Below are 26,310 nucleotides of genomic sequence, written 5' to 3'. Positions count from 1 at the left end.
ATGTTCCCTCATGGTATGCAGAACTTCCCCAAAAGAAATATCCTCAGGAGGGGAGGCGAGGGGATGGAATCCTCTGCATCCGAGTCCTCATAGGTCTGGAAGAGCTCTTCCTGGCCATCGGAGTGGACAGAGTCCTCAGAATCTTCATCTGAAGGGATAGGGTCAGAGGGTTCAACCCGGGGCCTCTTATCAGAAGGAGGCTGGGATCCTCTCTCAGGATGGGCCTGTGAACCTCTAATCATAGAAATTAAGTCTGCGGCCATAGTCATGATTTGTGTCTCTGGAGTAGGCTGAGGTAAGGCTTTAGCAGTAAGGTGCTTGGTCTTGCTGGCTGCCTTAGCCCGAATGTAGGCCTTAATAGACATGGCCATAGGAGGCCTGGCAGCTCCACGTGCAGGAGTGACCTTATCTACAGCAATGGTCTCAGGCATTTCCTCGGTTTCAGTATCCGGAGGAAAATCTATAACTGGCGTTGGAGTGGTATCCGGTATCGGAGTCGTCGGTAATGCGGTGTCTTCGGTTTGGAGCAGTGGAATAACAGTCTCAGGAGGAACCGGAGCACTCGCGGCAGGTTTTGGCGTGGAGTCGGTGGTAGACGCGGGCCGAGGATGTCGGTCCCGGTCTTTTCATTTCTTGGGAGTTTGCGATGTCGGAAGTTCCGACGGCATTGTATAAGCAAATTTTTCGCCGAAAAAATCTTCAGCGAACTCCGCCCGGCGCCTAAGAGTGCGCTTATTGAAGCGAGCACAGGCGACACAGGCCGAGACGTCGTGGTCTGGGCCAAGGCAAGGAAGACAGTAAGAGTGGAAATCCTTATGAGGTATTTGTTTACCACAAGAAAGACAATTGTTAACTTTTTCAGTAATTTCTGACATCGGCTGAGGCAAGAAAAGGTCCCCAACGGGGTACTAAGCTTTTTTGATAACTTCGGAATCGAAGGATACAGGAGCTGACTGACCGGCACTTGCGAACTGCTTCTGCTTCGGGCACCGCGCGGCAAGAAAGACTGAAGAAAATGGCGTCGGCTGATGCTTATGTACTCCAGCTGCTCTGACGTCAGAGAGAAATGCGACATCAGCCGACGTCGGACCCAGACTTTGGAATCCGGCCGACCGAGGGCTGCCTGAGGCAGGACAACCCATATGTTATGACTGCAGTTGCATTCTTGAAGGACATCAGGTATTGCTTTAGGTTTTCCACCTTTTGTGGTGGAAGCAATGCTCTCATGACATCTGTCTTTACTCTGCACCCCAGGAAAACTTGATCTTGGGAGGGATTTAGGTTGGATTTGGGGTAACTGATGTTGAATCCCAGTGCCTTCTTCAGGACTAAGATAACTGTGTAGTTGGTGGTGTAGGGATCTGGAACATTCTGCCTGCATCAGGAGGTCATCCAGGTATGGAAAAATGTGAATCCCTTGGACCCTGTAATAAGCAATCACTGGAACAAGACACTTGGTGAATACCCTTGGAGCTGTAGAGAGTCCAAAGGCCAAGGAAGAGAACTGAAAATGTGAGAAACCCACAGAAAAACATAAATATTTCCTGTAGTTGGGCCTTATAGGGATGTTTAGGTAGGCATCCTTAATGCCCAATATTGCTAGAAATCCCTGAGGCATTACCAAGAGAACAAGGGTCTGGAGAGTAAGCATGGAAAAGGTGGGTACTTGAAAGAAAAGGTTGAGGTGAGAGAGATCCAGGATAGGTCTTCATGGTCCATCCTTCCATGGGACTAGCAAGAGTCTGGAGTAAATGTCCTTTCCCTTTTCTGCCAGGGGGACGAGTTGTATGGTTCATTGAGAAAGGAAGCTGTGTATGACTAGATGGAAAAAGAGGAGCTGGTCTTTGGGTGGCTGTGAGATGCCTCTTAAAGGGGGGGGGGGTGATCCAGGTCATAAAATAACCCTTTTCTATAATGGACAAGATCCACATGTCTGAGGTAATGCTTTGCCAAACTGTAAGTCAGTGACAGAGCCTTAGGGACAGGGGGAATGGAGTCTGGGGGGATGGATAGCAGAGACAGATAGTCATGGGCTGCCTGCCATGTCCTGAAACTGAGGTTTCTGGGCAAGAGTCTGAGCAAATTTGGGGAAAGGGGAGGTGAACAAGTGTTTGAGGTCTTAGAGTTCCTTCCACTTTAATCCCAAAAAGGGCAGAGTTATCCAGGGGAGCGTCCAGGAGTTTGGCCCTAATATCATCAGGTAAGGTCTGTAGTGTTAACAATTAGTATCTTATAAGGACTGAGGCAGACACTGCAGATCTAGCAAAGGCTTCTGCAGCATCATAGCTGCATCTACTTGACTGTCTTATAACTTGACAAGACAATGAGATAAAGCTAGATATTTGAGCCTTGGAAGGCGAGTCACGGAGATCTGCCAGAAGCTTGGTGACCTAAGTCAAAAGGGCCAGGGCATCTGGTAATTTATTGCCCTAAAGGCTAAGGTAGCAGAAGTGTAAACTTTTTTGCCAATGCGCTCCATTGCCTTACTGTCATTGCCTGTGCGAAGGATATAGGTGGAGGGAAGCAGTCTGGATGGTTTATCTGTAGAAATTGAAAGAGTGCCAGGATCTGCAATAGGGCTTTTAATCAGGAATTTTGCTCCTTCAGGGACCTTACAGAACCTGTCAGGCCTTCGAAGGGCAGTTGGTTGGGAATCAGGATTCACAGAGGCTGCACTGAAAGCATCCAAAAAGGCTGGCATGACCGGAGGAATGACAGGACCAGGAGTGTCCATGTGCAAGAGTGCACAGTATCTTTTTGGACCTCTGACATTTCAGTGGAATCCCACTTAAAATATTCTCTCATTTTTGAGATGGTCTCACCAAAGGCGAGGTCCTCTTCTGGGAGTCTGTTTCAATACAGTCCTCCTCTGGAGAAGCATACCCAAAAGGGGATGGCATCTGAGACGCATAAGAAAGAGAGTCCGAGGAATCCTCAACTTCAGGTTGGAGAGTGTCCTCGACTTGAGGCCTGGGACTAATAAAGTGGGTAACCAGCAGGTGGAGAAGCAGGCATAACAGACCTAAGGGCCATAAAGTACAGTTTTGTACCTACCATAAATGTAGATGTCCGAACTGGATAGCATCTGCAGTCATAACAAATGGGTTGTCCTGTCGTCAGGCAGCCCTTCGGTCGGCCGGATTCCAAAGTCTGGGTCCGGCTTCGGCTGATGTCGCACTTCACCCGACATCATCTCTGCTGGTCTTTGGGTATAAAGGCATCAGCCGACGCCATTTTCCTCAGTGTTTCTTTCCCCAGATGCCAGTAGCCCTCTTGGAAGGCTAAATTTGGATAGATGCCAATGTTTCCAAATAGGTAGAGGTAAACACAAAAATAAGCATGTATGTACATATATACAAACAAATACACCATAAGAGACTCCCCAGCTAGCTATTAGGAGGGTAAACACCCTAGGAGTACCACAGAGGGAAGGAGGGTAATCCTGACTGCAGATGCTATCCAGTTCGGACATCTACATTTATGGTAGGTACAAAACTGTACTATGTCCTTCATGGATCCTTCTGCAGTCATAACAATTGGGTAGTTTACCATAGCCAACTAGGGAGGAGGATAAAAAGATTATGGTGTAGTTAGGATCCTTGCAGTACAGCAGTGGCAAACCCTGCTCGGGATCTAGAATATAGAGGTAAATTATAATGCTTGGCAAATGTATGCACGGAGGTCCAAGTAGCCACCTCAATAATGTCTTTGGTTGCCACTCCTCGTAAGAAAGCTGTGGAAGTGGATGTTGACCTTGTAGAATGAGGTCTTATGTTCTGTGGAATTGGTTTTCCATGAAAGGAGTAACAGAATCTTATGCAATTTCCTATCCATTTGGAGATTGTCTGTTTGGAAATTGCTTTTCCTTCCCTTCCTGTTGCATAGGCTACAAAAAGTTGGTCAGTTTTTCTGCTATTTTGGTTCTGTCCAGGTAGTAGCGTAACTGTCTATGTACATCCAAGGTATGCAGTATTCTTTCACCTCTGTTTTGTGGATTGGCAAAGAAGGTAGGTAGGTGGATTGCCTGGTTTAAAGATACTCTGGATACCACCTTAGGCATAAATGTAGGATTAGTCCCCATGGACACTCTATCTTGATGGAAGACTAGGAAGGGTTGTACTGCCATTAAGGCCTGTAGTTCTGAAACCCTCCTTGCTGAAGTAATTGCCAGTAGGAAAGCAGTTTTCCATGACAGGTGTTGTAGGTCTGCTGTTGCTGCTGGTTCAAACTGAGGGAGTGTTAACTTTTCTAGCACAAAGTTTAAGTCCCATGCTGGTAATGGTGGTTTCCTTGGAGGTTTTACATTCTTGATTCCTCTGAGGAACTGCCTGAGTAGAGGATGTGAAAAGACAGGTGGATCAAAGCTGTATTCTGCTGAAATAGCTGATGCATGTATCTTGATGGAGGAAAAGGACAGGCCTGAATGTAGAAGCACTGCCAGATACTCCAGAATGTTAGCATATCTATGTTTGACACATCTTTTCCTCTTTCAGTACTCCAAATGACAAACCTTTTCCATTTTCCTGCATAGTTCCTTCTTGTTGAAGGTCTGCGGCTTCAAGGATAATGTCTTTAACTCTTTGGGAAAGTTCTGGATTAGCTGCTGCTATGTGATGTTCCAGGCAGTCAGTTGCAAGGTTTTAGGTTTGGATGTATGATGCTGTAGTTGTTCTGAGTTAACATCAGAGGCATCAGGGTATTGACCACATTTGTTCGAGACATGCTCTTCAGTAGTGGGTACCAGTGTTGTTTTGGCCAGTTTGGAGCTATCAGGATTATCCTTGGACGTTCCTCTTGATTTTCAGTAGTACCTTGTGTATCAAAGGAAGAGGTGGGAATGCATATGCTGTCAGGCCTTTCCAGTTGAAGGAGAGAGTCCACTTTCCATGCAAGTGGGTGGAATGTCCTTGTGCAGAATTTTTGAGCTGGTGATTGAGTGGTGAAGCAAATAGGTCTATCTGTGGCATTCCCCATTTCTTTGAGATGGTCTTGAAGATGTCCGGGTGCAGCTTCCATTCGTGAGCATCCGGTGGTCCTGCTTAATATGTCTGCTAGAGTATTCTCTTTCCGCACAAATATTGCCTGTAACTGGATGTTGTAGCTGAGTGCCAGATTCCACAGGTCCAAAGTCATTCTGCATAGGGGTATGAATGAGTGCCTCCCTGTTTGTTGATGTACCACATGACTGTGGTGTTGTCTGTCCTTATCATCAACTGGCCTTCTTTGAGGAATGGTTTGAATTTTTGGATTGCCAGTTTTACTGCCAGCATTTCTTTTGGTTTATGTGCAGGTGCAGTTGGTCCTGAGTCCACAGTCCTTGCACGCATTTGTCCAGCATGTGCCCCCATCCTAGGTCTGAGCGTCTGTTGTGATGGTCTGGCTTGCTTGACAGTTGTGGAAGGGTAAGCCTGGGTTTGACTGGCATGCCTGTGCCCACCATAGGAACTCCTGTTTTAGGCATGGAATTAGTGGTGTTTTTGTTTCTAGACTGTGCCTGTGTTGAGACCATAAATTCTTTAGGTACCACTGTAGTTTCTCATATGCAGTCTGGCATGTGGGACCAAGATTATGCATGATGCCATGAAGCCCAAGGCCTGCAGAACTTTTCTTGCTGTTAACTTGTTCAGTTTTGTTAATGCCAAGAAGTAAAGAGGAGTTCTTTTGTTTTTCTGTGGTCAGGAATGCCATTTGTTTTACTGTGTCCAATTCCCAAGAAAGTTCTTGTTTGGGATGGTATTAGCCTTGACTTTTGTAAATTGACTGTGTATCCCAGGGCTTGTAGCAAGTAAATGACCCTTTGTAAATCTGTTGTCAGCTTGCTTTTGTTGTCCGCTTGTAACAGGCAGTCGTCCAGGTATGGATAAATTTGGATTCCTGTACTCTGCAGTGGCGATTACTGATGCCAGGCATTTTGTGAATACTCTGGGCGCAGTAGATAAGCCAAAGGGCAATGCTGAGAATTGATAGTGCTCTGATCCTGCAAGAAATCTGAGGTATCTTCTGCAATTTGGTCGAATGGGGACGTGCAGGTATGCCTCCTTGAGATCTAGAGTTACCAGCCAACACTCCTTGCCCAGCATGGGAAGAAGTTGCTGTAGGGTCAGCATTTTGAATTTTGGGACAATGATGTATGTGTTTAAGATGGACAGGTCGAGAATAGGTCTCCAACTTTTTCCTTTCTTGGTACTAGGAATAGTCTGGAGTAGAATCCTTTGCCCTGTTCTGTTATTGGAACTCTTTCCACAGCTCTCATCTTTGTTAATTCCATTATCTGCTGCAGTGCTTCTATTTTTGATTTGGAGGTAGGTTTGGCATTCCTCTTTTACTGGTAAGGTGTGGAAGTGAACCGTAATCTTGGTCTATGGTTTGCAAAATCCACTTGTCTTTTGTGATATAATGCCAATTCTTTGAAAATAAGGTTAACTTTCCGCCTAGAGGTGCTGCCATTTGTTCCCTGGTAGGCGGAATCAGAGCCAAGTCACTGTGATTGTCCTGTTGCAGTGGCAGTGGCTGTGTCTGTGCCTCTGTTGTTGCCTTGCCACTGTCGTCCTCTGTAGGCACCTCCTCTGGATTGATTTCTGCCCCTAGAGCGTCTATTCCTGCCCCTTTGGGATCTTGTGGAGTCAGGAAAGGACCAATTTTGGCAGGCCAGTTCCTGCTAAACCTTGGGGCTGAACCTGTAAGAAATCTTTAACTGTTTGTACAGATTTTGCCTTTTCTTCCATTTTCTTCATTACCTGCTGGGCAGGTTCCCCAAATAGACTGGCCTTATCCATAGGAACATCTAATAGCTTTGCTTTAACATGATCTGGTAAGACCTGTTCTTTCAACCATGCATGCCTTCTTATCACTGTGCCAGTCATGGCTGATCTAAATGAAGCCTCCAGTGCATCATAGCCACATTTTAAGGAATGGTTACTAACCTGTTGAATGTTATTCACCATTTCTAATACATATTTCTTATCTAAAGATTCATCAGAGGACAGTTTTTTAGTTAAATGATCAAGCATGAACTCTTGGTATTGGATCATGTGAAACTGACAGTTTAAAGCTCTAGCTGAGAGAGTAGCAGAGGAGTAAACTTTTTTCCCCCATCTCTCTAAGGACCTGGATTCCCTTTCAGAGGGGATAGGGTTTTTTGCTGTGGTCGAGGCTGCTGCCTTAGGCCCCTGGGATATAGTTTCGGGGTCTGCAAGTGGGGCCTTGTATAGGTGATGATGAGTGTCTGGCACCCTGTAAAATCTATCTGGTTTGGCAGGGGCTGGAGGTAAAGAATCAGGTGCAGTGCAGACATCATTAAATGCATCCTCCACAACAGGCAGAACAGGAGGTATAGCTAAGGGCCTATGTTGTGGTAAGTGCAGAAAAGTCCTAAGCCTTTTTCTTGAATCTGAGAAATCTTGACCCTGCCATTGGAATTGTTCTCTCATGGCATGTAAGGTTTCCCCAAAGGAAAATTCCTCTGGTGGAGAGGCAGCTGGAATGGATTCTTCAGCAACTGAATCTTCATAATTGGAAAAATGAGCCTCTGGCTGGTCTGTAATGTCTGAGTCATCCGCAGAATCATCAGAGGACACAGGCTCGGGGGGCTCTGTTCTAGGTCTCTAATTTAGTAGATTTGGCTGCTTTAGCCCTGGCAAAGGCCTTAATAGACATGGCTGCAGGAGGCCTAGCAGCACCACGTGCTGGGGTAGAGACATCCAAAGGGATGGTGTCTGATAAATCACTAGGAACCACAGTTGTAGGCAAAATTTCTGAGGCTGATTCAGGTAAGGTAGCAGGAGCCTCAGTAGTGGTCATGGATTCAGCTGAATATTGACCAGTTTTCTCGGTTTCGGACGAAACCGAGACACTTGCGGCTTGCTGAACCGTGGTTTCGGCCGAAACCGCGGACCGCGAATGTCGGTCTTTTTTGCGTTTTAACAATTTGGGTAGTCGGAGGATCCGGCGGCATAATGTACGCAAAATCTGAGCCGAAAAACTGTTCAGCAAACTCCGACCGACGCCTAAGCGTTCGTCGGTTGAAGGAAGCACAGGCCGAACAGGCTGCTACGTCGTGGTCTGGGCCTAAGCAAGGCAAACAGTAAGAGTGGAAATCTTTATGAGGTATTTGTTTCCCACAAGTTAAACAGTTATTGACTTTTTCTGACATCGGCTGAGGCAAGAAAGAGTCCCCAACGGGGTACTTAGCTTTTAGAAGTCTTCAAGTAGTATTCGGTAGTAGTAATCTGTGGATCTGACCGACCGGCACTTGCGAACAGCTTCTGCTTCGGGCGCCACGTGGCAAGAAAGACTGAGGAAAATGGCGTCGGCTGATGCCTTTATACCCAAAGACCAGCAGAGATGACGTTGGGTGAAGTGCGACATCAGCCGAAGCCGGACCCAGACTTTGGAATCCGGCCGACCGAAGGGCTGCCTGACGACAGGACAACCCATTTGTTATGACTGCAGATGCATCCATGAAGGACATCAGCATTAAATAGGCTCTGGGAAAAAGCCTGCCAGTCAGGTTGGCTTTCTGCTGGGGGCATGTTTAGAGTTTGCTTTTTTTTTCAGGGAAGGCCAAACAGCATAGGGCTAAGGGAGGACCTAGATTCTGTCTGCTCTGAAGCAGTGGAAGAGCCCGTCTGGATGGCCATAAAAAGCTCAGGTTCCCCCTTGTTGGCAGCAGTCAATGTCACCGAGACCTCCATGGACATACAATCCACCCTAGGTTCTGCTGCCTCCCAAACGGTACCCATTACACCTATATCGGCAGATTCCTAACATTCCTCCAGGTGAATGTTGGCGAAAGGAGGGACGCTGGGGGGAGGAGGTGCAACAGCAGGTTCAGGCCTGGAACCTTTGGCCTTCTTTTGGCGTGGCTCTACAGTCTGACCAGATGGCCCTTCCATCACTAGCACCAGACATTTAAGATACTGGTTTTCTAAGCAAATATTAAGGCCATGCAGACGACTGCAGAGTGTCTTAGGTATGAAGGCCTGACAGAATGCACAAGTTTGATGGTTGTGTGTAGGCCCTAGGCAGAAAGGGCAGTGCTTGTGGGCGTCCTTATGGATAATCTGATGTCCACACCTGCACTTTCCTTTCCTGGATGACATGAACCTAAACAGGCATGCAGTGACCCAAAAGAATCAGAAAGAATGCCCCAGTGGGGTACTTACCTTTTAAATTCAAAGATCCAATGGCAGGAAGAGCTGACGTTTAACTGGTGGCACAGAAATTCTGGGAAAAGTATTTGCAAAAGTCACTTTTCTGGCCCATGCACCCTCAGTCAAGGTCAGACGTCCCACGTACCCAGCAGTGACTAGAAGCTTTTGTATACTGGACGGACGTTCGAGAAGCTAGCAGAGGATAAAGTACAGTTTTGTACCTACCATAAATGTAGATGTCCGAACTGGATAGCATCTGCAGTCATAACAAGTGGGTTGTCCTGTCGTCAGGCAGCCCTGCAGTCGGCCGGATTCCAAAGTCCGGGTCCGCTTCTGATGTCGCACTCCACCCGACGTCATCTCTGTTGGTCTTCGGGTATAAAAGCACCAGCCGACGCCATTTTCCTCAGTGTTTCTTGCCCCAGATGCCAGTAGCCCTCTTGCAGGCTAAAATTTGGATAGATGCCAATGTTTCCAAATAGATAGAGGTAAACACAAAAATAAGCATATATGTACATATATACAAACAAATACACCATAAAAGACTCCCCAACAGCTAGCTATTAGGAGGGTAAACACCCTAGGAGTACCACAGAGGGAAGGCGGGAGGGTAATCCTGACTGCAGATGCTATCCAGTTCGGACATCTACATTTATGGTAGGTACAAAACTGTACTATGTCCTTCATGGATGCATCTGCAGTCATAACAATGGGTAGAATACCATAGCCAACTAGGGGAGGAGGATAAAAGTAGATTATGGTGTGTTTAGGATCCCTTGCAGTACAGCAGTGGCAAATCCTGCTCGGGATCTGGAATATAGAGGCAAATTATAATGCTTGGCAAATGTATGCACGGAGGTCCAAGTAGCCGCCTCAATAATGTCTTTGGTTGCCACTCCTCGTAAGAAGGCTGTGGTAGTGGCTGTTGCCCTTGTAGAATGAGGTCTTATGTTCTGTGGAATTGGTTTTCCATGGAAGGAGTAACAGTATCGTATGCAATTTCCTATCCATTTGGAGATTGTCTGTTTGGAAATAGCTTTTCCTTCCCTTCCTGTTGCATAGGCTACAAAAAGTTGGTCAGTCTTTCTGCTATTTTTGTTCTGTCCAAGTAGTAGCGTAGCTGTCTATGTACATCCAAGGTATGCAGTATTCTTTCCCCTCTGTTTTGTGGGTTGGGAAAGAAGGTAGGTAGGTGAATTGCCTGGTTTAAAGATACTCTGGATACCACCTTGGGCATAAATGTAGGATTAGTCCTCATGGACACTCTATCTTGGTGGAAGATTAGGAAGGGTTGTACTGCCATTAAGGCCTGTAGTTCTGAAACCCTCCTTGCTGAAGTAATTGCCAGTAGGAAAGCAGTTTTCCATGACAGGTGTTGTAGGTCTGCTGTTGCTGCTGGTTCAAAGGGTGATAGTGTCAACTTTTCTAGCACAAAGTTTAAATCCCAAGCTGGTAATGGTGGTTTCCTTGGAGGTTTTACATTCTTGATTCCTCTGAGGAACTGCCTGAGCAAAGGGTGCGAAAAAACAGGTGGATCAAAGCTGTATTCTGCTGAAATAGCTGATGCATGTATCTTGATGGAGGAGTAGGACAGGCCTGAATGAAGAAGTTTGGCCAGATACTCCAGGATGTTAGGCATATCTATGTTTGACACATCTTTTCCTCTTTCCGTACTCCAAATGACAAACCTTTTCCATTTTCCCAGGATAGTTCCTTCTTGTTGAAGGTCTGCGTGCTTCAAGAATAATGTCTTTAACTCTTTGGGAAAGTTCTGGATTAGCTGCTGCTATGTGATGTTCCATGCAGTCAGTTGCAGCGTTTTTAGGTTTGGATGTATGATGCTGTAGTTGTTCTGAGTTAACATCAAAGGCATCAGGGTATTGGCCACATATTGTTCCGAGACATGCTCTTCAGTAGTGGGTACCAGTGTTGTCTTGGCCAGTTTGGAGCTATCAGGATTATCCTTGGACGTTCTTCCTTGATTTTTAGTAGTACCTTGTGTATCAAAGGAAGAGGTGGGAATGCATATGCTGTTAGGCCTTTCCAGTTGAAGGAGAGTGAGTCCACTTTCCATGCTAGTGGGTGGAATGTCCTTGTGCAGAATTATTTGAGCTGGTGATTGAGAAGTGATGCGAATAGGTCTACCTGTGGCATTCCCCATTTCTTTGAGATGGTCTTGAAGATGTCCGGGTGCAGCTTCCATTCGTGGGCATCCAGTGGTTCTGCTTAATATGTCTGCTAGAGTATTGTCTTCCCCGGTACAAATATTGCCTGTAACTGAATGTTGTAGCTGAGTGCCAGGGTCCACAGCTCCAAGGTCATTCTGCATAGGGGTATGAATGAGTGCCTCCCTGTTTGTTGATGTACCACATGACTGTGGTGTTGTCTGTCCTTATCATCAACTGGCCCTCTTTGAGGAATGGTTTGAACTTTTGGATTGCCAGTTTTACTGCCAGCATTTCTTTTAGATTGATGTGTAGGTGAAGTTGATCCTGTGTCCACAATCCTTGCACGCATTTGTCCAGCATGTGGGCCCCCCATCCTAGGTCTGAAGCGTCTGTTGTGATGGTCTGGCTTGGTTGACATCTGCGAAAGGGTAGGCCTGGGTTTGACTGGCATGCCTGAGCCCACCATAGGAACTCCTGTTTTAAGCATGGAATTAGTGGGACTTCTGTTTCTAGACTATGTCTGTGTTGGGACCATAAATTCTTTAGGTACCACTGTAGTTTCCTCATATGTAGTCTGGCAAATGGGACCAAGATTATGCATGATGCCATGAAGCCCAAGGCCTGCAGAACTTTTCTTGCTGTTAACTTGTTCAGTTTTGTTAGTGCCAAGAAGTAAAGAGGAAGTTCTTTTTGTTTTTCTGTGGTCAGGAATGCCATTTGTTGTACTGTGTCCAATTCCGCGCCCAAGAATGTCCTTGTTTGGGATGGTATCAGCCTTGACTTTTGTAAATTGACTGTGTATCCCAGTCCTTGTAGCAAGTAAATGACCCTTTGTAAATCTGTTGTCAGCTTGCTTTTGTTGTCCCTTGTAGTAGGCAGTCGTCCAGGTATGGGTAAATTTGAATTCCCTGTAGTCTGCAATGGCGATTACTGATGCCAGGCATTTTGTGAATACTCTGGGCAGTAGATAAGCCAAAGGGCAATGCTGAGAATTGATAGTGCTCTGATCCTGCAAGAAATCTGAGGTATCTTCTGCAGATTGGTCGAATGGGGATGTGCAGGTATGCCTCCTTGAGATCTAGAGTTACCAGCCAAGACTCCTTGCCCAGCATGGGAAGAAGTTGCTGTAGGGTCAGCATTTTGAATTTTGGGACAATGATGTATGTATTTAAGGTGGACAGGTCGAGAATTGGTCTCCAACTTTTTCCTTTCTTGGAACTAGGAATAGTCTGGAATAGAACCCCTTTCCTTGTTCTGCTGTTGGCACTCTTTCCACAGCTCTCATGTTTGCTAACTCCATTATCTGGCGTAGAGCCTCTGTTCTTTGATTTGGAGGTAGATTTGGCATTCCTCTTTTGACTGGTAAAGTGTGGAAGTGGAAACGGTAACCTTGATCTATGGTTTGTAAAATCCACTTGTCTTTTGTTATGTAGTGCCAGTTCTTTGAAAATAAGGTTAACTTTCCGCCTAGAGGAGCTGCTATTTGTTCCCTGGTAGGCGGAGTTAGGATTAAGTCACTGTGGTTGTGCTGATGTAGTGGCAGTGGCTGTGTCTGTGCCTCTGTTGTTACCTTGCCACTGTCGTCCTCTGTAGGCCCCTCCTCTGGATTGGTTTCTGCCTCTGGTACGTCTATTCCTGCCCCTTTGAAATTTTGTGGAGTCAAGGAAGGACCAATTTTTGGCAGGCCAGTTCCTGCTAAACCTTGGGGGTTGAACCTGCAAGAAATCTTTGACAGTTTGAACAGATTTTGCCTTTTCTTCCATTTTCTTCATAACCTGCTGGGCAGGTGCACCAAACAAACTTGTCTTGTCCATAGGAGCATCTAGCAACTTAGCTTTAACATGATCCGGTAAAGCTTGTTCCTTTAGCCATGCATGCCTTCTTATCACTGTGCCTGTCATGGCTGATCTAAATGAAGCCTCCAGTGCATCATAGCCACATTTTAAGGAATGGTTGCTAACTTGTTGTATGTTATTTACCATCTCTAATACATATTTCTTATCAAGAGATTCATCAGTGGATAGTTTTTTAGTTAACTGATCAAGCATAAACTCTTGGTATTGTATCATGTGAAACTGACAGTTTAAAGCTCTAGCTGAGAGAGTAGCTGAAGTGTAGACCTTTTTACCCCATCTGTCTAATGACCTTGCTTCCCTTTCTGAAGGAATAGGGTTTTTAGCTGTGGTCGCGGCTACTGCCTTGGGACCCTGGGATATAGTTTCTGGGTCTGCAAGAGGGGCCTTGTAAAGGTGGTGATGAGTATCTGGCACCCTGTAAAATCTGTCTGGTTTGGCAGGGGCTGGGGTAAAGAATCTGGAGCGGAGCAAACATCATTGAAAGCATCATCCACCACAGAGAGAACAGGAGGTATAGCCAAGGGCCTGTGCTGTGGGAGGTGCAGAAAGGTCCTAAGTCTTTTCTGGAGTCTGAAAATCCTGTTGCTGCCATTGGAACTGTTCTCATGGCATGCAAGGTTTCCCAAAGGAGAATTCTTCTGGTGGGGAAGCAGCTGGAATGGATTCTTCAGCATCAGAATCTTCAAAATTGGAGAAGGGAGCCTCTGGCTGGTCAGTTATGTCTGATTCATCAGCAGAATCATCAGAAGACACTGGCTCAGGGGCTCTGCCCTAGGTCTCTTCTCTGGGGGCTGAGAGGCCCTGTCTGGGTGAGATTGAGATCCTCTAATTAAAGAAATTAAATCTTCTGCCAAAGAAAGCATTTGAGAACTAGAAGAGGGCCTGGATGTGGGGGTTTAACAGGCACTGATTTAGTAGTCTTGGCTGCTTTAGCCCTGGCAAGGCCTTAATGGACATGGCTGCTGGAGGCCTAGCAGCACCACGTGCTGGGGTAGAGACATCCAAGGGATGGTGTCTGATAAGTCAACCACCGTGGGTACAATTTCTGAGGTCGATTCAAGAGTAGTAGCAGGGCCTCAGTTGTAAGAATAGGTTCAGCTGTACTTTGATCAGTTTTCTCGGTTTCGGCGAAACCGAGACACTCGGTTTGCTTTACCGTGGTTTCGCCAAAACCGCGGACCGCGAGTGTCGGTCTTTATCTTTGCTTTTGGTAGATTGGGTAGTCGGAGGATCCGGCGGCATAATGTACGCAAAATCAGTACCGAAAAACTGTTCTGCAAACTCCGACCGGCGCCTAAGCGTTCGTCGGTTGAAAGAGGCACAGGCCGAACAGGCTGCTACGTCGTGGGCTGGGCCTAAACAAGGCAGTCAGTAAGAGTGGGAATCTTTATGAGGTATTTGTTTCCCAGAGCTTAAACAATTGTTAAGTTTTTCTGACATCGGCTCAGCCAACAAACGCTCCGGAACGCGGTACTTAGCTTTAGAAGTCTTCGAAGTAGTATTCGGTAGAAGTAATCTCTGGATCCGACCGACCGGCACTTGGGAACAGCTTCTGCTTCGGGCGCCGCGCGGCAAGAAAGACTGAGGAAAATGGCGTCGGCTGATGCTTTTATACCCGAAGACCAACAGAGATGACGTCGGGTGGAGTGCGACATCAGCCGAAGCCGGACCCGGACTTTGGAATCCGGCCGACTGCAGGGCTGCCTGACGACAGGACAACCCACTTGTTATGACTGCAGATGCATCCATGAAGGACATCCCAAGGGTTTTGAATACTGCAACATGAGAATAGAAGGACATCAGGAATTAACCACCACTTGAAGTACCTTACCTGCTACTCAGAACAGCTGTACTACTGGGAAGTGTTCTGGTGGAGGTGCACCACAAAATATTTAGGTTATACAAATATTACCTAATGAAACCACAAAGGGCTACACATTTTAAAAAAGTAGAGAAAATCTCTTCAGTTATTACTCAATATTTTAGACAAAAATACTGCTTATAGCTTCAATGCCTTTTAAATTTTCCATTTTCAGTCAAGAGTATGTCAATTTAGTACAGTACAGTAATGGCTTATAAGCAACAGAAAATACTAATCATTACAAAGTATTAAAGTAATAAGATACTTACTCTTGAGAAATCAAAATGCGGTTCATACTGGCCTCCAACTCCATAGTTTGCAATCTGTTGATAAAGAATATTAAATTACTGAACAGGGACGAGAACACAACTTGCCATTTAAATCTAATACAGTCATCCATTTACCACATGCAGCAGGTAAAAAAAATACAGCTGGGAAAAAGGATACATAATGCTACCACACTGAATTATTACACATTTACAATGGCAGGACAAGGGAAGCTATCTATCTGCTCTGCTCAGTTTATGCAGCTAGCATTTTTAAGCTGCTTTTCCTACGTCCGTTATCTTAGCCGATCACTGTTTGCAGGCCTTCTTGAAGGGCATTGTGGTCTCAAATGTGTTACTCGCTCTGGTGCTCTGTTTCAATTACCCACCACTCTTTCCACATAAATTACTTTCTCATTCTTAGGTAGAACTATGCACTCTTGATCCGGTAAACAAATCTGTCCCAACACACCTTCACTTTTCATCTAGAGCAGCATACCATCATCATATCTATCCTCAGGTGAGAAAGTACAGTTTTGTACCTACCATAAATGTAGATGTTCGAGTGCTCATACAGCTGCAGTCATAACAGATGGGTTATCCTGCCATCAGGCGGGTCCTCGGTCGGCCGAATTCCAAAGTCTAGGTCCGGCGTCGGTTGTCGTCGCTTCTTCCCTGACGTCAGTGCGGCAGGGGTATAAAAGAGGCAGCCGACGCCATTTTCTTCAGTTTTTCTTGCCCCAGATGTCAGGTGTCCCCAGAAGGAAGGCAAACATAATGTTATGCAAAAATGCAATGTTGATAAATCAAAAAACAGTAGTTGCAAGCAAATGCACCATAAAAGAATACCCCAAAAAAGGTTATATGAAAGGTGTCTGTCATAAGGCCTCTCCTAAGAGGGGAAGGAGGGAGGGAAACCTGGACTGCAGCTGTATGAGCACTCGAACATCTACATTTATGGTAGGTACAAAACTGTACTATGTTCATCGTGCATACAGCTGCAGTCATAACAGATGGGTAGAATCCCAAAGCTAAGTAAGGGTGGTAGGCACTAAGTGGAACTAGGAGGGGCCAGGATGCCCTGCAGGACTGCTGTGGCAAAGCCCGCTCTAGATTTAGAGTATAGTGGGAGGTGATAGTGCTTGGAGAAAGTGTGCACTGAACTCCAGGTGGCTGCTTCCAAAATATCCTTGGTAGGGACCCCCCTGAGGAAGGCTGCAGAGGTAGCTGTGGCTCTGGTGGAGTGGGATCCGATGCATGCAGGCACAGTTTTTCCATGAAATGAGTAACAAAAGCGTATGCAGTGGGCTATCCATTTTGAAATTGGCTGTTTGGAAATAGCCTTTCCTTGAGCACCTGCAGCATAGGACACAAAGAGTTGCTCAGATTTCCTGAATGGCTTTGTCCTGTCCAAATAATAACGAAGTTGTCTGCGAATGTCCAAGGAATGTAGTAGTCTTTTCCCTTTGTTTTGTGGATTAGGATAAAAGGTAGGTAAGTGGATAGTCTGATTCAAAGCCACACTGGATACTACCTTTGGCATAAAGGTAGGGTTGGTTCATGATGGAAAATGATGAATGGTTGCACAGCTATTAGGGCCTGTAGCTCCGAAACCCTGCGAGCTGAGGTGATAGGCAGAAGAAAGGCGGTTTTCCATGACAAGTACTGTAACTCTGATGAAGAAGCTGGCTCAAAGGGAGGAAGGGTCAGCTTTTCCAATACGAAGTTGAGGTCCCAAGCAGGGACTGGTAGTTTCCTTGGGGATTTTATATTCTTTGCCCCTCTGAGGAACTGCCTTAAGAGAGGATGAGAGAATAAAGGAGGATCTGTGTTGTATTGTGCAGAAATGGCTGAAGCGTGGATCTTGATGGAGGAGAAGGAAAGTCCATTGTTTAACATCTCAGCTAGGTACTGTAAAATTTGAGGTATATTTATTACCCAAGGATTCTGCCCCTTCTTTTGATTCCAGGCACAAAATCGCTTCCATTTGGCGGAGTAGGCCTTTCTAGTAGAAGGTCTTCTGGCCTCCAAGATGACATCCTGCACCTCCTTGGAGAGGAGAAACTGTTGGGAAATCAAGGAATTCTCCATGCAGCTAGATTTAGAGTTTTGAGATTGCTGTGAAGGGTTTTGTAGTTGTGCTGGGACAACAGAAGAGGGACTAGTGGTAGGATCCATGGTGGGGAATGTGTCAGACTCTTCAGGAGCGGATACCAGTGTTGCCTTGGCCAGTCTGGAGCAATGAGAATCATTTTCGGCCTCTCTGCTCTGGCTTTTAATAGAACTTTGGGCAGCAGAGGAAGAGGCGGGAAGGCATAGACGGTCAATGTTGTCCAATTGAAGGAAAGTGCGTCCACTTTCCAGGCCTGTGGATGATAGGTCCTTGAACAACATTTTTTCAACTGGCAATTCCTGTGGGTAGCAAAGAGATCTATGTCTGGCTGACCCCATGCCCGCGTTATCTTTGTGAAAATTTGAGGATGCAACTTCCATTCGTGTGGATCTGTCATATTTCTGCTTAGGTTGTCTGCCAGTGTGTTTTCCTTCCCTGGCAGGAATTGTGCCTGTAATTGAATTTTCAATTCCAGTGCTGTGTTCCAAAGGGTCATGGCTTGCCTGCACAGGGGGTATGAATGAGTTCCCCCCTCTTTGTTTATGTACCACATCACTGTGGTGTTGTCTGTCCTTATCAATAGCTGGCCTGGATGCAGTAGGTCTTTGAAGGTCATAATAGCCTTTTGCACGGCTAACATTTCCTTTTGGTTGATGTGAAGGAGCTTCTCTTTTCGTGCCCATTTTCCCTGAATGCACTGATCTGTCATGTGTGCTCCCCAGGCGTAGTCTGAGGCATCTGTTGTGATGATCTGAGTTGCTTGAGGTACACAGAAAGGAAGACCTGTGTTTCTTTGGCAAGCTTGAGCCCACCACATAAATTCCTTTTGAAGGCATGGAATGAGTGGTACAATTGCTTCCAAGCTGTGGCTTTGTTGAGACCATAAGTTTTTTAGGTACCATTGAAGTTTCCTCATATGCAGCTTTGCACATGGGATTAGTAGGATGCAAGATGCCATGAATCCCAGAGTCTGCAGGACTTTCCTTGCAGTCAGCCTGGTGTAAGCTGACATTTTTCTGAAGTATTGAGACAGTTGCCCTTGCTTGTCTGGCGTGAGGTAGGCCATCTGGGTGGTTGTATCCAAGCTGGCACCCAGGAAAATTATTTGTTGAGAGGGTATTAGTTTTGATTTCTTTTTGATGACTGTGTATCCCAGGAAGTTCATCAGTTTTATTACAAACGCCAGGTGCTGCAGTAGTAGGTCCTTGCTGTCCGCTTGGATCAGACAGTCGTCCAGATATGGGTAGATTTGTATCCCTTGTAGTCTGCAGAAGGCGATTACTGATGCCAGGCATTTCGTAAACACTCTGGGCACAGTAGATAAGCCAAAGGGCAATGCAGAGAATTGGTAATGGGTTGAACCTGCAAGAAATCTGAGGTATCTTCTGCAATCTTGTCTGATAGGGACATGCAGGTATGCCTCCTTGAGGTCCAATGTTACCAGCCAAGACTCCTTGCCCAGCATGGGAAGAAGCTGCTGTAATGTGAGCATCTTGAATTTTGGCACCTGTAGATATGTGTTTAGTATGGATAGGTCTAAGATAGGTCTCCAATCCTTGTCTTTCCTTGGTACCAGGAATAGTCTGGGATAAAACCCTTGACCTTGTTCTTTTGCACTTTTGCAGGTACCTCTTGAATTGCTTTCATGTCCATGAGAGATGACATTTGTTTTTGTGCCTCTGCCCTTTGATTTTGTGGCAGGTTTGGCATGCCTCTGATTTTTGGAAGGGTGTGAAAGTGGAACCTGTAGCCTCTGTCTATAATGTCCAGAATCCATTTGTCTTTTGTAACAATGTGCCAATTTTTTGAGAATAATGTCAGTTTTCCGCCCAAAGGTGCTGCCATTAAAGCTTTGCTTGGCAGGTGTAGGGGGAAGTCATTGTGTCTGTTTTCTAATAGACTGTGATCTATCTTCTCCACCTCTTGGTGTTGGTGCTTGCCACTGTCTGGCTCTGAAAGATCCTTGAGGTTGTCCTCTACCCCTTGGACGCCTGTATCTGCCCCTTTGAGGTCTGTCCGTGGCTGGAAAGGACCAATTTTTTGAAGGCCTGTTTCTGCTGAAACGTGGAGGCTGTACCTGCAGGAAATCTTTCACTGTTTGCATTTGATTTCGCTTTTTCCTCCATTTTCTTTAGTACCTCCTCTGCTTTAACACCAAACAATACATCTTTTTGAAGAGGTGCATCTAATAATTTAGCTTTGACATGATCTGGTAAGGTTTGCTCTTTGAGCCAAGCATGCCTACGTATAACAGACCCCGTAACAGCAGCTCTACATGAGGCCTCTAAAGCATCAAAACCACACTGCAAGGTATGTTTACCCACTTGCTCTGCACCATGCAACAAATCCTGCAACTCTTTTAAATCTGGTTGTTCTGGTTGTGTCATCTTGCTTTTCAGCTGAGATATCAAAAACTGTTGATACTTTAACATATGGAACTGACAGTTTAATGCCCTCATGGTTAAAGTGGCCGAGGTGTACACCTTTTTCCCCCACCTGGAGTCTCTCTCTGAAGGTAATGGATTTTTAGCAGTAGAGGCCTTAATTCCCTTGGGACCCTGTGAAATAGTTTCTGGGTCAGCAGTACGGCTTTTATATAGGAACTGGTGAGAATCAGGAACCCGGTAATACCTGTCTGGTTTAACAGCAGCTGGAGGCAAAGAATCAGGATTAAGGCTGGCTTCTGTGTACACATCATCCAATATATCTAAAACAGGAGGGATAGCCAGAGGCCTATGCTGGGGGAGCAGAAGAAATTCCCTGAGCCTTTTCTTGGAATCTGAGTAATCTTGGCCTTCCCAGTGAAAGTGTTCCCTTAAAGTATGCAGGGTTTCCCCAAAAGAGAAGTCCTCAGGGGGGGGAGACCGAGGGAATAGACTCCTCTGCATCAGAGTCTTAGAATGGAGAATAGGCACAATCCTGGTCCTCAGATAGTTCTGAGGTAATAGAAGCTTGATCTGAGGAAGGGTAGTCCTCCTCTAATTTGGGCCTTTTGTCAGAGGGGGGGTTGAGAACCCCTGATAAGAGTAATCAAATGCTCAGCCATTTTAAGCATCTGTTTTTTAGGCATGGTGCCTTGAGAGGGTGTCTGAGGAACCAGTTTTTTGGTTTTCATGGCTGTTTTAGATTTAGTGAAGGCTTTAATAGAGAAGGAGGAAGGCCTGAAGACCCCTTGAGAAATGGCAGGCCTGTCTAAATTCTGAGTTTCCCTGCCAGGAGTGGTGTCTGTATCTGTAGTAGGAATGAGGGCCGAGGAACCTGCGACCTCGGGTACTGAAGACACCGGTAATGCATTGTCATCGGTACTCAGGGGCTGCGTAGGCGCCTCGCTGAGTACCGGAGAACCGGTAGTCGGCCTTAGCGTGTATCAGTAGGTGGTAAGGACCTCATATGTCAGTCCTTATCTTTGCGTTTTTTGCTCAAAACTGGAGTTGGAGAATCCGACGACATAATATAATTAAATTATTTGCCAAAAAAGTGAAGGGCGATCTCCGCCCGACGCTTAATAGTGCGTTTGTTGAATCTAGCACAAAAACGGCAGGCCGAGACGTCGTGGTCTGGGCCTAAGCAAGGTATACAGTAAGAGTGAAAATCCTTATGCAGTATTTGCTTCCCACATGAAATGCAATTATTAACTTTGTCTGACATCAGTTTGAGGCAAGAAAAGTTTCCCCAACGGGGTACTTCGCTTTCAAGAAGACTTCGGCTGAAATACTCTCGTAAATCTCAGGAGCTGGCCGACCGGCACTTGCGAACTGCTTCTGTTTCGGGCACCGCGCGGCAAGAAAGACTGAAGAAAATGGCGTCGGCTGCCTCTTTTATACCCCTGCCGCACTGACGTCAGGGAAGAAGCGACGACAACCGAAGCCGGACCTAGACTTTGGAATTCGGCCGACCGAGGACCCGTCTGACGGCAGGATAACCCATCTGTTATGACTGCAGCTGTATGCACGACGAACATCAGATTTACATCTCAAAATCTCTCAGCATACATCATATCCTCCACTTTATAACCCTAGCAGCCTTTTCATGTAACTTCTTGACCAGTTTAATATCCTTACTTCTGTTACAGCACCAGAATCAAACACAGTACTCCAGTTACAGCATTACCAGGGACCTACAGAGAGATACTATAATCTTACTGCTTCAGGTGTCTAGATTCCTAAGGATACTGGCATCTTACTGACCTTTGCCGCAACTTTCTCAGTTTGCATCTAGAGCTTCTCTTTTTCATACCACCACACCAATGTCGTTTTTCTGATCTGTACTACAGGTTCACTCCTCCCAAATGGAATTCTACAGTGGAACTCTTAGTACCCAGAAGATGTACTTTACACTCTTTCTACATAAAGACCTAGATGTATCTTTCCATCCCACTGTGCCAGTCTCTTCATGTCTCTTTGCAAGGGTTTATTCCTCATTCCTTCCACTGTTCCCTCTATCCAATTTTCACACACAGGCTGATCTTGATTTTGGTGCTTCTTCTAATGTATTTGATAAAAAAGTTAAACAGCGATAATCATGGCAATACAACTAATACTGTAACTTCATTATGAAATGGTCCTCCTAACTACTACTCTTTGCTTAGTGTCTCACAGCCACCTTTTTACCCATTTTGACAGCTTCACTAGTCTCTTGTAAGGGAGAAGTCTGAGTCTTTACTGACAATAAGATATATAGCTGTACTCAGAGGTTCATACATCCAGCATAACTCAGTCATAAAAATTACTCCGGCTGAGCTAACATGGACAGTTTTGCACAGGCCAATGTTAGTACTTACCTAGCAGTATGCTGTTTTCCCAGAACAACTAGCCTTTCCCCTCTATTTTCTTCATGACTTTCCCTCTTAATGAGGTCAGGTTTATGCGACAGTAGTTTCTTGTGTTAGTTCTATTACGCCGGAAAGTATAGTTTTGTACCTACCATAAATGTAGATGTTTGAGAGTTCACCCTGCTGCAGTCATCACATTTGGGTTATCCTGTCGTCAGGTGGTCCTGCAGTCGGCCGGAATTCCAAAGTCTTGGACCGGCGTCGGTTGCTGTCGCTTTTTCCCTGACGTCAGTGCGCCAGGGGTATATATAATGCATCCGATGCCATTTTCTTCAGTTTTTCTTGCCCCATATGTCAGGTGCCCCCAAAAAGGTGGTCAATAATTAGTACCAAATTAAGTAATATTTGCACAAACACAAAATCCCTCCAGCTATAAGCAAATACATCAGGAAGGTATTGTAGAGATTTAGCCAGTTAGATCAGAGGGGATGGAGGGAGGGTAACCTGGACTGCAGCAGGGTGAACACTCGAACATCTACATTTATGGTAGGTACAAAACTGTACTATGTTCATCATGTTACCCTGCTGCAGTCATCACACTTGGGGAGAATCCCAAAGCTATGGATGGGTGGAGGAGCTATAGAGGGTTAGAGGAGGCTAGAAGGCCCTGCAGAACTGCAGTGGCGAAGCCAGTCCTAGTCTTAGAGTAAAGTGGTAAGTGATAGTGTTTGGTAAAGGTGTGTACTGAACTCAAAGTTGCAGCTTCCAAAATCTCCTTGGTTGGAACCCCCCTGAGGAAGGCTGTAGATGTAGCTGTTGCCCTGGTAGAGTGGGGCCTAATGGTAGCAGGAACTGGTTTTCCATGATGGGTATAGCAAAAACGAATGCAATGTCCTATCCATTTGGAAATGGTTTGTTTTGATATAGCCTTCCCTTATGTAGCTGTAGCATAGGATACAAAGAGCTGGTCAGATTTTCTGAAAGCCTTAGTTTTATCCAAGTAGCAACAAAGTTGCCTGTGATTGTCCAAGGAATGCAGGAGTCTTTCTCCTTTGTTCTGTGGGTTTGGGAAGAAGGTGGGTAAGTGAATGGCTTGATTTAAAGACACACTGGAAACCACCTTAGGCATGAAGGAAGGATTAGTACGTAGAGAAACTCTGTCTTGATGGAAAATGAGGAAAGGTTCCACTGCCATTAGTGCCTGCAACTCTGAGACTCTTCTAGCTGAAGTTATTGCTAACAGCAGGGCAGTCTTCCATGATAGGATCTGCAGATCTGTAGAAAAAGCTGGTTCAAAGGGAGGCAGTGTAAGTTTTTCCAGAACAAAATTTAGGTCCCATGTTGGTGTAGGTGCTCTCCTGGGGGGCCTAATGTTTTTTGCCCCTCTGAGGGGCTGCCTTAGAAGTGGATGTGAAAATAAGGGTGGTTCCATGTTGTAGTAGGCTGAAATAGCTGATGCATGGATTTTAATGGAGGAAAAAAAGTCCTTTGTGCAACATCTCAGTTAAATACTGTAGAATCTGAGGCATGTGAGGCTGAAGTGTGTTTTGGCCTTTAGCTTGGTTCCAGGCACAAAACCTTTGACATTTGTCCGAATAGGCCTTCCTGGTGCTGGGCCTCCTAGCTACCAGAATAACATCCATAACTGCTTGGGAAAGAGGAGCTGGCTGAATGTTTAGGTGATATGCCATGCAGCCAGATTTAAGGTTTTTAGCTGGCTGTGAAGAATCTGATTGTTTTGCCGTGTGAGCAAATGGGCAATTTGTGGTAAAATCCAAGGTGGGCCCTGGGCCATATTCTTCAAAAGTGGGTACCAGTGCTGGCGTGGCCAGATTGGGGCTATGAGTATCAGTCGTGGTCTCTACTTTCTGACTTTTAGAAGCACCTTTGTGAGGAGAGGCAATGGAGGGAAGGCATATACTGTCAGGTTTTTCCAACTGAATGAGAGTGCGTCCACTTTCCAAGCTTGATGGTGAAGTGTCCTTGTACAAAATTTTGTTAGTTGATAGTTTTGAGGACTGGCAAACAGGTCTATGTCTGGAAGGCCCCATTTTTGAGTTATCATTGCAAATACTTGTGGATCCAGTTTCCACTCGTGGGGATCCATGAGGTTTCTGCTGAGGTAGTCTGCTAATGTGTTCTTTTTTCCTGGCAGGAATTGAGCTTGTAACTGAACGTGGTAAGCCAGAGCTGTGTTCCACAAGGTCATTGCTTGCCTGCATAGAGGGTAGAAGTGTGTACCCCCTTGTTTGTTTATGTACCACATTACTGTGGTGTTGTCCATCCTTATTGTAAATTGTCCTGGATGTAATAGATTCTTGAAGGCTGTCAGAGCATTCTGTACAGCTAGCATCTCTTTTTGATTGATGTGCAGATTCCTTTGATCTGCAGTCCATACGCCTTGAACGCACTGTCCTGCCATGTGTGCCCCCCAGGCGTAGTCTGATGCATCTGTTGTCATAGTTTGCCTGGCCGGGGGCAAGGTGAAAGGCTGACCCTTGTTGAGGTGACAAGCCAGTGACCACCATAGAAACTCCTGTTGTAGGCAGGGAATGAGAGATATCATTGTGTCCAAGCTGTGGCTGTGTTGAGACCATACGCTTTTTAGGTACCACTGTAATTTCCTCATATGCAGCTTTGCAAATGGTATTAGTAGTATGCAAGATGCCATGAAGCCCAAGGCCTGCAGAATTTTTCTTGCAGGTAGCTGGGTCTTTGTTGCCATTGTTTTGAAATACTGAGTCAGTTGTAGTTGTTTGTCTGGCGTCAGATAAGCCTTCTGGGCCGTTGTATTCAAGCTGGCACCCAGGAATGTCATATTTTGTGAGGGTACTAGTTTTGATTTCTTTTCGTTTACTGTATACCCCAGGCAACTTAGATGTTTTACAAAAGCCAGATGTTGTAAGAGGGTGTCCTTGCTTTCTGCTTGGATGAGGCAGTCATCCAGGTATGGGTATATTTGAATTCCTCTTTGTCTGCAGTATGCAATTACTGGTGCCAGGCATTTTGTGAAGACCCTGGGTGCAGTAGATAAGCCAAAGGGCAGTGCAGAGAATTGGTAATGGGTTGAACCTGCAATGAAACGGAGGTATCTTCTGCAACTTTGTCTGATAGGGACATGCAGGTATGCCTCCTTGAGGTCCAACGTTACTAGCCATGCTTTCTTGCCCAACATGGGAAGAAGCTGCTGTAGTGTTAGTATCTTGAATTTGGGTACTTGTAAGAAGGTGTTTAGAATTGAAAGGTCCAGAATTGGTCTCCAGGCATTGTCCTTTCTGGGAACTAGAAAGAGTCTTGAGTAAAATCCTTGGCCTTGCTCTCAAGTAGGTACCAGATGAATGGCTTTCATGTCCATGAGAGCTGTAATTTGTCTTTGTGCCTCTGCCCATTGATTTTGTGGCAGGTTTGGCATCCCTCTTTTCATTGGCAAGGTGTGAAAATGGAATCTGTATCCTCATGAAATTATGTCTAAGACCCATTTGTCCTTTGTGACAATGTGCCAATTGTCTGAAAAAAGTGCGAGTTTTCCTCCCAAGGGGGCTGCCAAGAGAGTGTTGCATGGCCATATGAGGTGCAAGTCATTGAGTTTGCCTTCTGGTAGTTTGGGACCTGTCCTCTCCTCCCTTCTGTGTTGCAGTGCTCCATTGTCGAGGTTTGTACTGGGCTTGTGGTTGTCCTCTACCTCTTGGACGTCTGTATTTACCCCTCTGTGGTCTGTCAGTAGCTGGAAAGGACCAATTTTTTGTTGGCCAATTTCTGCTGAAGCGAGGGGGCTGTACCTGTAGGAAATCTTTGACTGTCTGCATAGATTTTGCCTTATCCTCCATTTTCTTTAAGACTTCTTCTGCTTTAACTCCAAAAAGAACATCCTGCTGTAAGGGCGCATCTAAAAGCTTTGCTTTAACATGATTAGGCAGAGTTTGTTCCTTTAACCAAGCATGCCTACGTATAACAGACCCAGTGACAGCTGCTCTGCAGGAAGCCTCCAAAGAATCAAACCCACATTGTAAAGTATGTTTACCCACCTGTTCAGTTGCATGCAACAGATCCTGCATTTCTTTCAATTCAGACTGTTGCGGGAGTGTGCTCATTTTTGTTTTAACTGACACATTAGAAATTGCTG

General features: G+C 45.7%; 1 protein-coding gene across 5 annotated transcripts in view; it reads right to left on the bottom strand.

The window, feature by feature from the left end:
- P4HA2 (prolyl 4-hydroxylase subunit alpha 2) overlaps positions 1 to 26,310 on the bottom strand; it is a 1,028,898-nt gene that overhangs the window by 222,879 nt on the left and 779,709 nt on the right. For all 5 annotated transcript variants that reach the window (XM_044069196.1, XM_044069194.1, XM_044069197.1 and 2 more), the window contains one exon: positions 15,307 to 15,360. In XM_044069196.1, the coding sequence (XP_043925131.1) occupies positions 15,307 to 15,360 (54 nt within the window). The remainder of the gene's footprint in view (positions 1 to 15,306; positions 15,361 to 26,310) is intronic.

The sequence above is a fragment of the Protopterus annectens genome, chromosome 4.part0, assembly GCF_019279795.1.
Source record: "Protopterus annectens isolate FY-2018-M chromosome 4.part0, PAN1.0, whole genome shotgun sequence".
Classification (NCBI taxonomy): Eukaryota; Metazoa; Chordata; order Ceratodontiformes; family Protopteridae; genus Protopterus; species Protopterus annectens.
The sequence above is the reverse complement of the archived record's forward strand: the minus strand, read 5'-3'. Positions and strand labels throughout refer to the sequence as shown.